The sequence below is a fragment of the Uloborus diversus genome, chromosome 7, assembly GCF_026930045.1.
Source record: "Uloborus diversus isolate 005 chromosome 7, Udiv.v.3.1, whole genome shotgun sequence".
Taxonomy (NCBI): Eukaryota; Metazoa; Arthropoda; class Arachnida; order Araneae; family Uloboridae; genus Uloborus; species Uloborus diversus.
The window spans coordinates 147672338-147689989 of NC_072737.1; the positions used below are offsets into that span (position 1 = coordinate 147672338).

Genomic DNA, 17652 nt, shown 5'->3' on the forward strand with positions numbered 1-17652 from the left:
TACATTTACGTTTTTTTTTCAAATAAATATATGATTTGTAGACATAATGTTCATTTATTTTTGTTTTATTTAAGTCAATTTTAGAAAGTTACATCAAACTTAATCACATGTACACCAAGCATTGTTACATATTGTTTCATCAGGTACGCCAGCAAATTAGTAGTACTATAATACACAAAGATGATGCAAAGTTTTGATTTTACATCTTTTTCTCTGTTCTGAAATACCCAATCGGTTTACCACTGTTGTTGTTTTTTTTTTCTGCTCCCCTCTCCACCACTACAGGAAAATCTGTACAAAATCAATTCAAATTACATATTTGACTTGTTTGACTAATCAACAATTCCAGGGGTCAGAGTTTCAATTCAAAAATTCCAGGACATTATGCATATTTTTATGGACAGCTTTCGGAGCACATATGGAACCTATAATATATAACCATCAAAATGCATGTTTAAAGAATAAAGAATTGAATTAATATTTGTTTTATATTTTTTCATGCTATTATTTCATAAAACTAAAAATGAAGCTTTGAATTGGACAGATGAGTTTTACTGTGGGCACGATTTTTGAGGTTGTATCTAGTATATTTTAGAGAATGTCTTTCAACTAATAATGACATTAAAACTCAATAGCTCAATTTTTCAAAAAAAAAAAAAAAGTCAGCTTTAGTGGCACCGTGAACCTAACCCCACCCCCCCCAACACCTATCCTATCACACCCACTTTTTTGTGCACCTATGTTTAGCACCCAAAACACTTGTTACACATAAAATTTCTCATAAATGCAGGGGTCGAAGTAGTCCTATATATCCTATATTTTCAAAAAAAGAATCAAAATCGTCCTATATTTTTTCGAAAATGTACTATATTTCCTATATTCTCATTTTTTACCATATATATCTTTTAAGAAGAACAGTAAATAAACTTTCTGACATCGGATTTTTCGCTGAAATATAGCTGAAAGTACATGCCCAAACAAATTTCAAATTAAAAAATGAAACTGACTAAATCCTGCAACAGGTATCTTCGCTCATTGGCTACAGCAATGTGATGTCACTATAGTGGGTGGAGTTTCGAGAACTAAGTCTGAAGTTGGTTTTAGAATTTTGCATTTGGGGGGGGGGCGGGGGGCAACAGCCGTTCTTTTCTTTATTTAAATATTCTTTTTGAAATCTTTTCTTTTTGTGGAATTTTGGGATCGTGGAATGTTAATTCCTTATGATGTTAAAACGTAGTTTGTTGTAATAAGTGGAATTATAATGGCGAAACCGCATCGCTTAACAAAACTTCGTGTGGAGTGAATGGACCAGGAGGGCATTAATGGTACAAATTTTGGTGCATGGTGCACTAAAGGAAAAGATGATTTTACTGCTTTTTGCCATTTTTGCAACTGTTCAGTGCCCATAAGCAATAGTGGATTTTCACAATTGAGGCAGCATGCTGAAAGATTCAAGCATAAAGGAAACCTCAGAAGGATCCTTCTCAAGCTCTGTTTGTTCTTAATACAAGTGGTAAAGGGTTCAGTTTAGATATAAAATCAAAGAACAGTGGAATTAGTACTTGGGTCATGAGTGAGGAAGAAATAAAATTATCTTTGTTCAAATTTTGTTTATAAAGTACACTGTTTTTTCAAAAATTATTCTTTCAACGACAGGAAAGTCATTTCAGATGTAAGTTATAATTTTGTTTGAGGTTTTTTTTTTTAAATAAAATCATTGATAAGAATAACTAAGTAATATATAATATGTATTATTTCTTTTTTCATAGCAAAATTATTCGTATAATGTGTCCTATATTTTTTGTTGAAAATGTCCTATTTGTGACAAGTCGATCACTTCTACCCCTGTAAATATTTAATAGAAGTTTATTATTTTTTAAATTATGTGCTAGCAGGGATTAAGAAACAGAAAAGTTATCCCACACAATATTATTTGTAAATAGCACAGAAATAACATATGAAAAAATAAATAAAATCCTATCATCTTGACATGTAGGAATTAAATATTACTAATTCCATTGAAATTAAAATTACTGATCCCAATTATTTAAATTTAATTTTTTTGGGAAGAAAAACTTCTTTAAAACTTATTTTAATTTTTGATTCATTTATTTATTTGAAAATATTTTAATTTTTCTGGGTAACTAGCATTTAACAAATTAATTAATCACTGCAATGTTCTGCATGCGCTAAACATCCATGTGCTGAACCTCGATGGCCCACGTGATCAGCAGAGGAGACTGGTTAATCACAGATTTGAATGAATGACTGTGCAGCAATGAGAAAATACAAACACTCTCTTGACGATTCCATCCCTTTTTAAGGAAAAACTTTCTTTTTTTATTTAAAAAAATAAATAGGCTTGAAATTTCAGGAATTCCAGGGCATTTTGTAAAATTCAAGAATATGAAAAACAAAAAAAAACAGGAATTCCAGGACAACTCCGAGCCCTGCAATTCGTACTACTCCTGTCTTTAAGTATTCATGTTTTCTTTCTTTCTTTTTTTTTTTTTTTTTTTTTTGAAATCCAAATTCCGCTATTGAGAAATAAAAGAAAGATTTTAAAATAATTTGAAAAAAGTAGAATTCCTGAAAAACTTAAATCATCCATCTTTGACTGTAAGCACCACTGTCTGTGATTAAAATAAGAAGGTATAAAGTAAAGAAAAAAAAAGTACACTGTTTTGGGCAATTCTACTGTTACAGATGTATCACTCACTAGGTGCATTAAAGATTCCAAAGACACCAAATTCTTGATTTATTGCATGCACTTTATAAACAACATAGACTGTACTTCTGTATTATGCAATTAAATTTTGAATTGTTTACTTTGTTTTTTGACTCAGTAACTCACAAATGAGAGTTATTTTTGGTTTTCAGAAAAATTCCTGAAATTATACATTAGGGTGGATGAAAAAAATGTAATTTCGAATCTTAATTTGGAATACCCAACAAAAGCTGTGCATGTGTAAGAACAATACACATGTAAAATATTATCAAGTTTGAACAATTCCTTGAGGGTCCTACCAAGGCTTGAATTTCTCCAAAAATTGGAAAAAAGGTCAATTTTCCAAAATTTTTATGAAAATAATAAGGTTCAAAATTTTTGTTCTAATACCATCAAAATGTTTCCTTTTAACACGCTTTTCATGTACATTCAAAATTATTTACATTCTTTGCAATATTAGGTTCGCACACAAATTCGTGAAATTTCCAAAAACTGACTTTTTTCAAGCCTTTTTGCACATTGCAATATTTTTTCTTTGAAATTCCTTTTTTTTTTCAATGACTGTGCAGAATGCAGTTTTAAATGGAAATGAAACTATACTTTATTATATTAACAGCTCAGCACCTACGACAAGGAGCGTAATTGCTTCAAACTGGATCAGTGGTAAATTGTCGCACCTGTCTAGCAATTTACCTATTGATCCTGCGAAATCTCGCATAGACCAGCAGTTTCGCCATCAAGTAATGTGAACAGGTGACGCAAAGGCTGCTTGTATGCAGTTCGCAGATTAACCATGGGACAGGATGTCCAATTTTATTCTCTATGGCCGCAATTGCACCGTTCTTTTTTCTGGTATTCGTGACCGTGCCATCACAGCCAAAAGCTAATATTCTTAAGGCTTAAAAAAAATTTCAGTTCAAAAATCACATTGCTGTCGCGACATGTTTTCCCGTTCCAGAAGTTGGCGTCAAATGACCCAAATAAAGAGAATTGGATTTTTCAACCATGGATTCCTCGCTTTTGGTTCTTCTATGGTATCTGTCTCAAACCATTTCTTTTTGTCATAGTTTTGTCTTTTCGACTATGTACTTTTCAAGTACTTTACAAAATGTACTTTTCAAACCCTTTCACTTCTAGTTTGCATGTTTTGAAGAGAAGCACGTACTTTGTGCCCGACACCTGTGACACTTCTGTCGCTGTCTTCGAATTTTATTCCTATCAACGACTTTAGAGCGATAATTATTTGACACAGTACCAAAATCCTGTAATGTTTCTGAAGCAATTGCTGCAGCACATCACCCATCTGTCAGAAATGCCGTACTGGTAGCACATTCTTGATAGCGTTGGCAGAGAAAGCCTCATTTGTTCCACTTTTGAAGTGACATCAACACCAAGAAATGTTGATGGCTCTGTTGGCGGGAGTATATCCGTTGCAAATTTTTCTTCTTCTGGAATTGAAACAAAACTTTGCTGTTTCTCATCAGTGTTATTACAGCATCTCGTTACGTAAGTGAAAATCTGAAAAAATTATTGATCCTGTCATTCAACGAAATGCCTATTTTTGCCACCTGGAAAATATTCTCTTAACATTGATCACTGATGAACGAAGTACATCAGAGAACTGGCTTTGCGAAGATTTTGAAGGCCAGACAAGTGGCTTCTGTTCATGAAGAAATAAGAGAATTCTATAATTCAAGGATTAACTTTAATGCATCAGACTACTCTGAGGTTATGAACCAGCAAGAATGTGCAACAACTGCCACCCCTCTCCTATTTTAGCTGGCATATCTAATGAAAGTCTTCAACAATATATTGAAAACACCAACGCCAATTGTGCGTTCATTTAGTTCCTATGTCACACTCAGGTGGTGGAACGCTATGCTAATATGGTGACAGAAGCTTCTTTGTTTGTGATTAGTCAATTGGCAAGAGATGGCTTCATAAAAGCAAAAATCAAATCTCAAAGTATCATGTCATCGTTTGAATCAAAAAATGATTTCAAAGAGGTTTCATGAATAGATGTGACGAACTGACTATTTTCTGTGGCTTTAACTAACTGATACTTTTCAAGTCCCTCATTTTGTGAAATATTGATGCTTATATGTCAGAGCGACTGTGTGTGAGTAAATATACATTCTTTAACCAATGCATTTCTCTCTGTGTTTTTTTTTTTAGTTAATACAACTAAATCATTTTGACAGTTTACTTTTAATGTAAAATGAATAATAAATTTATGCTTAATACATGTGGCTCGGCAGATGGCAAAGGTAAAATGGAACTCGAAATGCAGCCACCTGTTTTTAGTGGATGCTGCGCTGTTAATGTAATAAAGCTAACTTCACTTCCGTTTGAAACTGCATTCATGAATTGGCGTTGTAAAAAAGAAAACTGGTCTTTAAAAGAAGAAATATTGCAATGTGCAAAAAAGCTTAAAAAAAGTCAGTTTTTGGTAAATTTCGCGTAACTTAACGGTTTATGTGCGAACTTAATGGTGCAGTGACTGTAAATAATTGTGAAGATACATGAAAAGAGTGTTCAAAGGAAGCATTTTAACCGTATTATAATAAAAATTTTAAACACTAGTATTTTCATAAAAATTTTGGAAAATTGACCTTTTTTCCTATTTTTGGAGAAATTCAAGCCTTGGTAGGACCCTCAAAGAGTTGTTCAAACTTGATAATATTTTACATGTGTGTTATGCTTACACGTGCACAGCTTTTGGCAGGTATTCCAAATTAAGATTCAAAATTTCGTTTTTTTCGATCCACCCTATTATACATGCAAGAAAATTAAATTGCAATTTATTTCAAGCAATAAGAGTATGATAACAATACATGACTTCATAAGAATTTAACAAACTAAAAGAAAGAGGGGTAAATTGTCCAGTTGAATGACAATTTGTCGTAATGAACCTCTCAGTTCTAAATTATAGAGCTTTAATTAACTTATATATTTTTTAAAGCCCTCAGATTACTATCACAGCTCACTTTAAATAAACATTAAAAATTGAACTTTTATAAATAAATATATTTATTAGTATAAATTAAATGTAGTTCATTACAAGTTAGGCTGGGTAAGTTATATTCAAGTACAGTACAGTCTCGAAAATCCGAGTTAATTGGGGCTCATGTCATCTTGGATTACTGAAAACTCGGATTATCCGTAAAATTCTTCCAGAATGAAAATTGACACTATTCGGACGACATAGGAGGGACACGTTTTCCTTCCTTCTGCAAAGAAAAAGAAGTATTTTCTTCAAGCAAAATTTATTACTCAAATTTCAACGTAAATTTACACTTTAATGGCATCTAAACGAATTATGATTTTAGTTTTTCACGATATCAGTGGGTATTTATGTGCGCTGTTTTCAGCAACCAAAACATGCATTTTGACTGCGCTCGATACCATTTCGACAAGTTTTCTGTATCTATCAGAGTGCGTATGTACGAGATGTATCTTGCATATCACAAAAACGGTTAGTTATGAAAATTTTCCTTTTTGAAACTCATGTGGCATCGAGTTGTGCACCTACTTTCTTATTGCAATCAGATACTCCAGAAGGGATTTTAACACCTTCTTTGCCGAAAATTCAATGTCAATTTTGCGTATCAAGTTATTATCTCCAAGGCATCTTTTAATACATATCTTGTAGTAGAATATTTCGTGTCTCTTTAGGAGTTGTTGAAACAAACTTCGCAATGTCTTTTACTTATTTCCTGTTGGAAGTTACTTAGTTTTACAGAAGCAAAATTTCTATTTTCAGATATTAATGAAAATATTTTTTGCGCGACTAAAAAATTAAATTTTAAATATGAATGAAGCACCTTGGATTAAGCGGAACCTCAAACTTTCAAGACTCGGATTTTTGAGACTCTACTGTAACTGTCATCCCCTTCTGTCTAATGAAAGTAATGGAAGGACTACGAGCCTAGCTGTTTGATAAGGATATACTGTGCACATCAATCGTTTGATTGCTGAAAAATTTTCTTGTAATTATGCTATAAGTGCGGAGTAAAATGCAGACATTAAAAAATAATAGAAGCGTCTATTTTTCAATATACACATTTGCTCTAATTTTTATACAAAAGGTAATTTTTAACGAAACAAATATTTTTAAGCTCACTTACTACAAAAGAAATTTTCTACACAAATTTCATGAATTCCTTATTTACATATAGCACAAATTAAGTTGCATGGTTAAATTCCATTGATTTTTTTTTCTGTGTAAACCTCACTGCTAAACTTTCACCCACGAAAATTTTCTAAAGTAATTAATTTTTCATACTTTCTGTGGTATTTTTGGGTTGCTAGCCATTTTTTCTCTTTTTTGACAGTTAAGCTTGAAGTAAATTGTAGTCTATGCAGTGTGAAAATTATAGCAACAAACAACAGCATGATCTCACTTCTATGCATTTTGGGCTCACAATAAATATACAGCAATAGCTCTTTGTCAGACTCAAATGGTAAAGGAACTAAACATCAAAATATTTGAGACGCTTGCATATGTTCTATGAAATGTTTTCATCAAGTATTGTTTTCATGCTAAGAGTATAGAATGTACGAGAGACAAATGAATAAGAAAGGAGCAAAATTTGCTTGAAACCACTTGAACATGAGAGTTCATCCGAAACAGGCATGTTAAAACTCCGCCATTACAATATTTTTTTTTCGAACTACCTGAAAACCTCTCGCGAACCATCGGTTGGGAACCGCTGCTATAGAAAGAAAAATAATTCCTAATTTTTAACATAAAAATTATTGCATGGTGTAACGTCATCAAAAAGAAAAAAGTAGAACAACAGACACGGTTAAATTAGAAAAAGATACAATTTTATTTAAAAATATACAGTATTTCATACCTTGAATGTAATTTTACATTGTATTTTGAACTGCTTTATCTCTTCAAAGCAATTGTATTTTATCTGTCATTTTTCACGGCATTGTATGAACCAGATGCATATGTGATATGTAAAATTTAACCTGGAGGCCACAGCATTTGTCTTCCTCCCAGAACATGTATATGCAAATGATAAACAGATTGGGAACCATCTTTTCCATTGTTGATTACTGAAAATTAACGATGCATTAAGTCACGGAAATAAGCATGAAAGCTATTATTTACAGGGATAAGGGTTGCCAGACATCTCGGATTTCAAGGGACAGTCCCGTATTTTGAAAAATTGTCCCACATCCCGGGAAGCTTCCATATGGAACTGCTACAGTCCCATATTCTAGCAAAAAATATTTTACAAAACGAGACAATATTTTCAGGGGAAAAAAAAGTAAAACAAAAATATGAAATAAAAAGCAATACGAAAATCATGTGGCAATAAACGCAAAAATTATTTTCATTTTAATTTGGTTTTTGTTTTGGTGGTAGACCACGAGGAGCCGACTAATGTTGGAAATATATCTCTGTGCATGTGTCATCAATCCCAATGAAAGCAAATTTTATACTTTGATCGGCGAACATTTTGTAAGGTTTAATGCTTTGTTACGATTGAATTTTTTAAATTTATCAAGAAGAGACCTTCTACGCAGGGTTGGCCGGATTGGACCCAATTGGGTTGGACCCAATGGGTTTTTTTTGAAAAAACCCATTTAAAAAACCCATTATTTAGCCCACTTTTGGGTTTTTTAAATTTTTTGAGAAGTTTTTTAAAAAAGTAATTAATTTAAATACTTTTACAATTTAAACTTCTATTTTATTTGTTCTTCACCACAGACAATGGACATAAAAAATGAATTTTGAACTTTAATAGTATTTCTTAACTCTTAACGGCATTAAAAATACTTCAAAGATTTAAAAGATATATATTTAACTTTTATCTTTAACTGGTCAATAAATAACTCAAATTATCTTGACTAAGTCCTGTCACGTCTGGTTTTCTTGATATTTGTAGATTGTACAGAGGAAACTACTCAAGCTAAAAGGCTTTCATGTGAATTATTTTCTGCAACCCGACACGTCACAAATTTCGAATTAACAAGTTATATTTTTTTTAGAAATTAACAGGTTTTACAAATGGTCGGACAGAAAACAGAGTAGGATGTACAGTATTTTCATTATCTTACAAAAAAGTTTAATATTTCTTAATCTGTACACAGAAATAGAAAAACAGGCAACATAAAATTCAAAGAAATGTCTTGATTAAGCTGGAATTCAGTAAATAGGGATTTAAACTACTTGAGGTTCTACAGTATTTTTGCATAAAAAAATTAAATACAATAAAGTAAAATGCAAAAAAAAAAAAGTAGTAATTAAAAACGAACAATATATTTTATCACTCAAGAAGTAATTTTGCCTTAACTGTTGGTAATCATGGAAACTAAAAATCTGAAACTTCACCATTCTTGGGTTTCGTCGTCTTTCATACTCTTCTTCAGAAAACGCTGAATTTTAACTAGTTTTCCAGCTTTTTTTACCCCAAGACAATTTTTGTGCTTTGTTCATTTACTTACGCTACAATATGCTACAAGTACCCTACATTTTCCCTAAAAAAAGACAAAAAAACCCACATTTCTTTTAAAAAACCCAGCTTTAGTTGGGGGTTTTTTTGGCTTTTTAAAAAAAACCCGGGTTTTTGCCAACCCTGCTTCTACGTCATTAAGCACCCCTTAAAAATACACCATATCCAGTAATTGCCATGAACCTCAAAAATATTCTTACCTCCCTTCACTCCTAGAAGCCTGTCCCATATTTACTGTTCTTAAATCTGGCAACACTAACAGGGATCCGTCATTAGCAAAACAAAAACAGTTGTCTGGAACAGGAAAAAAGCAAACCAATAATATTCACATTTGCTGCTTGTTTGGTGCTAATTTGTTCTTGTCCAGGCCAAACACATAATTGATGTTGCCTCTTTTTTTACGTCTTCAGTTGGGGAAAACCTAACTTGGCAGCATTGTAATGATGTAATTAAGATATGTGTAGCTTTCATAATGCTGCCAGTTTAGGTTTGCCCTAACTATAGTCAATCTTTCCCTTGAATGCAGCAAAATTCAGCACTTGCTTAGTATCAGTGGCGGTGTTTCAGGGGGGGGGGAGGCAACCGCCACCTCATTTTTTATAGTTTATTTATTTTATTTTTTAATTTAGAAACTAAAACTAAAAATTATAAAAAAAGCAGAAGTGTCAAAATTTTCAGATCATAATTATTTGTTTTACTTTGTATACCTGTTTACAAAACGTTATTTAGCGCAAGCAGTAACTTTTAGTTTATAGATTCATTGTTTAGATATTAGTAAATCAATTGTCTTACTTAAACAAGTCATACTTGCTTAGTTAAATTATTACCCAGTGTTTGTGACGGCTCAAAATACTTTGGAGGTAAATAATGGAAGTCTAATTCATGTCTGAGTGTTTCTAGGGGAAAGTTATTGAATACATAACTCACCAAAACTTAAGAAAACGTAAGTTAAGCTGTTAGATTTACATCAATTATCACTCATGTACTTTCAAAATCAGCAGCAGCAATATTTTTTTTTTTACTGCCGCTAAAAATCCTATAGCTTTTAGCTGTCTTTTTTTTTGTTCCCCCCCTCCCACTTTTCGGTCCCAAACGATGCCTCTGCTTAGTATCATTAGATAAGTGGTACATAACAGGAGCGCTTTTTGGAATTCATTTTGGGAGCTGCCTAAGACTAATATTATGAGAACTCTCCAAATTTAAGCTTGAAAAAATATTTATTAGTTTTAAATTTATTTTGGGAAGGGTCAGAGTCCTTTCGGCACCCCCCTCAAATATGCTCCGAAAAACAATGCTAGCAGTAGACATTTATATGCTTTTTTTTTTAATTTCACTTCAGCAAAGTATGCAAATTAAAGGATGCTTTTATGTCAGATTTGAGATATTAAATATTTTTTTAAGTTTTAGGTAAAACACTTACCAACTCTATAACCATTAGACAAATCTTCTCTTTCAGCAACCTTTCTAGCAACTTGCAATAAATGACCTAAAAGCTGCAAAAAAAAAAAAAGAAAAAAGAAACAAGAGAGAGAAGATAAATTATGAATTTTAAGTCTACATATAATTTTAAATTTATGAAAACAAACATCAACTTTTTAAAGAGATAATACACTTGCTCATTTTGATTGCATCATGAAACCAGTGGCGCATACAAGGGGAGGATCATGGAAGGGGGGTCTTGACCCCCACCCCCACCCCTCTAATCCAGCGGCAATTGTATCCGTCTGTATTCAGTAGTCTTTTCAATTCATTCATTATATTTGAAAGTAAATATTTGAACTACTACCCCTTTTCATTACTTATGAAATTAATTTGTAGCGTTTTTACAGTATTGGGTGTCTTATTCCTGGCCAACTTGGTGCTTTTTATTAACACACAAGCAGTTTCAGAAATTTTTCGTACACAAAACCATAGATTCGTTCAAGGGGGGGGGTATTCTTCAGCATGACCCCCCTAAAATGGTAGTCTGTATATGCCCCTGGATGTAGCAGATACAAAGAAAGAGGCAAAATGAGACACTTGCCTAACTTAACTAACCCATTGAGGCAAGATGGCCCCCCTTAGTTTGGAGCTGCCATTTTTATTTTTATTTCCAGTCAACTAACACAGTGGTCTCAATCTCTCAATAGTGGTCAGAAAACAAATTAAATGATTTTTGGCCTCAAGCAAAGCAGTGTGCCACAAAGGGTTAGTATATTGTTTATAGTCAGATAAATTGAGTGAAACCTTCACTATACTCAGTGGCGTAACTACACTTTCTGCCGACCTTTTTTATAGGAAATAGTTGACACATTAAAGAATCAAAAGTATTTTGATAAGATTTTAATAAAAAAGAAAATAAACATATTATTTTTTTTTCCTTCTTTTTTTTCTTGCAGAAGAAAAAAAAGTAATTCAGAGCCTCAACAAAACACATTCCAAAAGTTAAGTCAAAATTCGCAATTTTAAGCATATTTTAGTAACACTTATAGAAAAGATGCGTGGAGCTTCCTCCAAATTTTACGACGAAATGTATAAAAGTCTTTGAGGGTTACAATAGATTCACTGACTGATACTTCTACTGTTTACTGGAACTAGTTTCAAATTTATTAATTTTTTGAAACCCCTCTCCCCCTCCCACCTTTTTTGAAAAAAAAAAAAATACATTTTTGCCCTTATTTTCAATTTTTCAAGGCCAAATAGAGCCGGCTAAATATTAAACAAATCTAACGAAATATTTTGAGTGTGATAACAGAGCCATATAGCAACTTTTCCACACTATCCAAAAACAGATTTCCAAAAAAAGTTTTTTCGGCCCATCCTAAAATATATATACTTCTCAGTTTATTCACCCAAACATCCCTCATGCTTCCTTTTTTTTTTAGATATGACTAACCTAGATTGTGATTTTGAAATCCTTAAGTTCATTCATTGAAAAGAAAGGTTCTTTGGTTCACAATATGTTCCTTTCATAATTTCATCGAGTCTTTCAATAAAAAATATTATAAATTGTGTAATCAGGGCTGGATTTGGAAGTGTGGAGGCCCCGGGGCAACGAAGGAGTGGAGGCCCCTAATCAGGGTTCGAAAAGATCATATTTTCGAAAATATCCGATACTTTGATATATATATGTATATATCCGATATTTTCGACCCGTGAAAGTTGGGATATTTTGTAAAAATTTTATTGTGGGGGTCCCTTTGTTGTGGAGGCCCCGGGGCAGTAGCCCCGCCTGCCCTCCCCTAAATCCGGCCCTGTGTGTAATACATATGCATGTATCAGTTTTACCAATTATTTCATATTTAGATTTTTAAAAAGAAATGTCCTATTCACTTTTTGCACTTTTTTGTAAAATACTCAGTTTTGGAGTATTTACTTGGGCTTTGGGTAAATACCCAAAAAATATTTACCTACCCGCTGGGTATTTACCCGATCCACATCACTGTAATCATTCACAAATCTTATCAGTCAGAAATGGGGGACCATATACTTCATTCAAATATAAGGGGGATGTTTATTCATTATAAGAAACTATTTAAAGGTTTTACTAAGATAATTTTGGAGGAAAACTAATAGAATAAATGCCAAATTTAGCTAGATTGCAACAAATTAATCTTTAAAAAAAATCCTATTTACAGAATTTGTAACAATATTTTTTTAATGCTTTGAGTTACTCTTTTCATGCAGTATATAGAGTAATGATGTATAAAACATAAAATAATAAATTCATTATTAAGTTATAATGCACTACTAAACAACTAATTTTTTAAAAGGTGACAAGTTAAAGATGGGGAAAAAACATTACCTCAGTATCTTCATCTTGAGCATCACTCAAGGAAGGAATAACTTTTCTAGGTATCACCAAAAAATGTACTGGAGCCTGAGGTGCTACATCTCTGAATGCCATGCACTAAGAAGAAAGAAATGGAAAAAAAGATTATGCTATAAAGTAATAATTGGTAATTCAACAAGCAATAAACACAATCCATAAAGAAATAAATATATTGTTGGTTTTTAATATAAAATTTTAAAATAATTTAAGTATGTTTGAGAAAAAGATTCAGAGGGACCAAGAGAATGACTTTCTGGCAATTTAAAAATTTTCTTAGGAAAAAAATGAGTTATCTTTTTAATATGAAAGGATATACATTGAAACATGGTTAAAAATTTAAAAGAACTTTCTGGTCCAAGCAATTATTTTATTATTCCGAGCATGATATTGGTAGGTTTTGGGAGAATCACTCATACTCATAAAAGGCAAACTAATAAGACCACTCGTTTGAAAGCAAAAAAAAAAAGGGGGTGTAGACTAAAATAAACTAAAAAAAAATAAAAATAATAAGGAAAAGATAGAATGCAGCAGTTAAAAAATTTGCATAGTTATGGGCTATTCCACGGAAAATGGCCATTTTGTCCTGCATGTGACACCTTATGTATTTTAATAAAAATTAGCAGTACAAAAAGGGGATGTAAAACAATTTGTTACTTCAGATGACACAAACATATTTGATTTTTTAACCGATTCATGTTTTTGCACGTAATGTCACGTTTGGTTGAAACACCCTCAAGGCGGACTTGCATGTAGAAAACTGCCAGACAAAAACTACTTCGAAAAAGACCATGCCATTAAATTAATTCTCACTTTCCCTCTGATCTCAAGGGGGGAAAGGCGATGCTTTATCTTCCCCTTCTACACGCTCTGTTAAATCCAAAAGGACACTTGTAAACCCTTTCATTTGTACCTTCCTATTGTAGTTGTAATGAACACTGCGGTGGAGACTTCATAACTAACATTTCATTTTAGATTATGTTATTAAGTTGTTAGGAGCTTTGACAAAGTCACATTTGAATGCAATATGAAATCATTGATGGAATTTATATCATCAAATCAACTAAGACCATCAGACATTAAAATCAAACGTAATAAATCAGTAGATATGTAAAAGTACAGAGCCGTGTCCAAGGGGAGGGTTTTAGGGGTTAAACCCCTCCCATTGGTGAAAAATAATAAACCAAATGAAGAAAAGTGCAAATTTGGCTTAAAATTAACTTGATGTTAAAGTTCGTGCACGGCATTTTTTTTTTAACCATCCCCTTTTAAGTTTCCTAGAAATTTAGAAATGCCTTCTCTTTATCGACTAAAATCATATTTTGGAAAAAGAGAGATCTTTTTTCAGAGAGTAAACTATTGAATCCATAGACTAATAATAAGAGTAGACCGAGCTATGGCAACCCTTTTGCTGCTCATAAACCAAACCATGTGACTGGTGCAGTGGCGTAGCTAGACCCGACTTTCGGGGGGGGGGGGGTTACTTATTTATATATATATATATATATATATATATATATATATGTATATATATGCATGTATATATGTATATATATGTATATATATATATATATATATGTATATATATGCATGTATATATGTATATATATATATATATATATATATATATATATATATATATATATATATATATATGTATATATATGCATGTATATATGTATATATATGTATATATATATATATATATGTATATATATGCATGTATATATGTATATATATATATATGTATATATATATATGTATATATATGCATGTATATATGTATATATATATATATGTATATATATATATATATATATATATATATATATATATACAGGGCCGGACTGGGTGGTCGACAGGGCGCGGGAAAGCTGAGTTGAAGGGCGCCGACTGAGCCTCCATAATATCTAAGAAATTAAGATTTAGTGCGGACTTTATAAAAGGATAAAAAATGATTGAGAAGCTTTTGAAGACCTTTTTTGTTGCAGAAAATGTCCAAACAAGAAGTCATACTTTTTGCAAGTTCAAAAATAGTAGGAGAGACCTCCCCCCTCCCCCCAAAGAGTGTTGGCACATCTCCTTAAATATTAATGATTACCCCCCAGAAAGAGCCCCCCACCTAAAAAAGAGAGGAAAGACCACCAAAATACCCCCTGATAATTTGAATAACGTCGGGGGGCGGTTGGGGGGGGAATAATTTCTAGTTTCGAAGAATGAGAAGTTTTGCTAAATGTTTCTCAACAGATACTTCTTCCGAAAACTCATTGCTTGTTCGTCTTTCTTCTGAAATGCATCATGCATCATTCACTAGTTCAATAGCATTAAATAACAACATCTCTTGCAGTAATGCTTTTTTTTTTTTTTTGAGTGTGTGTTGTCGATTGAATTTTTTTCACTGGTATCTGCTGTTGTTTTAAAACATGATGCTGTCATTTTGTTACATGAATTTGTCGATTCCTTATGTTGAGAGGTTTGCTCCGTGCGATCGATATTCATGGCCAGTTTTTTTTTTTTTTTTTTTTTGTCCCTGCATATGCTAGTTTGTCATTTTCGACAAAATGCTTCTGCAATTTAAAATTAAAAAGAGATATACATAACGTTTCAAACTGTTGTCTGTTTTCAAAGGCTGTTTTAAAATATTTTTTTTCCACTTTATTTATTGTGCTAAAGTTCAAAACTCAAAAAGAATAAATTAAAAATATCATTTCATTTGTAAATTTTTTCCTTTGGATTGTTAAAAATCTTTGCATCTCTGCATGGTGCTCTTTTAAAGTATTTTAGTTATGCAATTATTTTGAGAGTAGGAGCGAGTGGTAATGAATATCAGGCCATTACTAGTTCTCTATAAATGTACTTAAAAAAAAGGTATGTTTTTGGATGAATAGCAATACAAAAAAGGCATTCAGTCATGAAGGGAAAACTTGATTTTACAAATTGGGTAAATCAAGAAATATTATAATTTGATGAAGAATTTAGTGTGGATATAACATGAGACATGACACTAGTGATTAATTAATTTCAGTCCCCAAAATCAAAACATTATTCGAGTTATGTTTACACATTTCTGCTGTTCTTATAGTAGCTATACTATTGTTTTTTTTTTTTTTTTTTTTTTGCTTTTTGCATCTCAAACGTCAAATTTGATACGAATTATGCATTTGTAATGAAATCGGCTTATGTATGCCATAAAGTAACTGCTACCATGAAAATGAGTTAAAATATCATGTATTTTTCTTAACGTTTACAATACATATTTTTTATAAATAAAACATAAGTAATATCTAGAGTATTTCTAATACCAGTGGCGTACCTAGCATGGGTGAAACTCAGAGCGGTAATTAGTGATGTGTCACCCCACCCCCCTCTCCCTCTAAACACACACAAAAAAAAAAAGTTTTTCAATTCTATGTAAACATGAAAATCTTACAATTTTTAGAAACAGAAGTATTTGTGAAAAACAAAATTTTATGTGGAATAATATACAAAAAGGCAAATACAAACTATGAATGCTTTTTATGTAACTTGCCCTAGACGCATATATGCGTCGAAAGATCAAAAAAGTAAGGGGGTCTGTGAAATTGTTGGCCCCATAATTACCTCAAACGTATGTTACACACAGGGAAAGATAATGGGTTTTCAATATTTTGTTATAAGAGGTCACTACTAGGTCTAAGTATTGACAATATGAACCTAATTCTGAGTATAGTAATATGTATAGTAGTAATCCGGGCGGTCCCACCCCCTGTAAAATTTTGAAATTAAGTCTTCTGTCTTAAAAATGCATTTCATCTTCATTTTTTTTTCTCCAAAACTTGCAATTCCACTTTGGGTATCACCCCCCAGACAGTCAAACCCTAGGCGAACAGCCCCCCCCCCCCCCTTCGCGACGTCAAATAGTAATAGGCTTTGCGTTTTTCTTGTTAACAACATCGTTATACATTCCTTCTTCAAACTCAAACTTCGTTTCGCTTATAATTAATTGCATTGTTTCCTTGTTGCAAAGTTTATTAATAATAACCTCCACAAGTCAGCAGGATAGCGAGGGGGGGGGGGCGGAATCGAGCGTCATCTAAGGGAAAACAGAGATCAAAAAACTTCCGAAAATGATATAAAGGCAGCATAAAATGTAATAATATATAATGATTTTATGCAGGAATTCAAATATTAATATTTTAAAGCTAGTATTGTAACTTTTTTAGATAAGGGCGACAAACCCCCACCGCCAGGACAATGACGAACCTCCTCCAAATGCTACACGCACCCCCTGCCGAAAACGTGCCCCCCAAAATGAGATTTAAAAAATATCTTAAGTTAACCCCTAACAATTTCAATGCCGAAGGCTATGCCATGACCCCTTTTCTTTGTGCACACCTCAGCACTCTCAGTTACAAGTGATACTTTTATTTTGGGAAGGGCGCCATGCGAAAATCTTAGTTCCAAAAAGGTTGCCTTGACTCAAAAATATAGGAATCACCGTACAGTCCTGTCCTAATAGTTTTTTTGTGAAGCGACAAAAAAGGCGACATCTGTCATCGTGTTCATCCATCCACTAAAATATTGCTTTTATGCGACTTATTTCGAAATTACACTATTTTTAATGCGCAGATTTCAAAAATTAACATTATTTGTCTTCTTACTTCCTT

The 17652-nt window shown here is 32.4% G+C and overlaps 1 protein-coding gene across 3 annotated transcripts in view; it reads right to left on the reverse strand.

Moving 5' to 3' along the window:
• Positions 1–7552: 7552 nt before the first annotated feature.
• LOC129225866 (adenosine 5'-monophosphoramidase HINT2-like) overlaps positions 7553–17652 on the reverse strand; it is a 28175-nt gene continuing 18075 nt past the window's right edge. For all 3 annotated transcript variants that reach the window (XM_054860389.1, XM_054860388.1, XM_054860390.1), the window contains exons 3-5: positions 12983–13087; positions 10619–10691; positions 7553–7795 (exon numbers count right to left, since the gene is read on the reverse strand). In XM_054860389.1, coding sequence (XP_054716364.1) covers positions 7704–7795; positions 10619–10691; positions 12983–13087 — 270 coding nt within the window. In that variant the 3' untranslated portion in view covers positions 7553–7703. The remainder of the gene's footprint in view (positions 7796–10618; positions 10692–12982; positions 13088–17652) is intronic.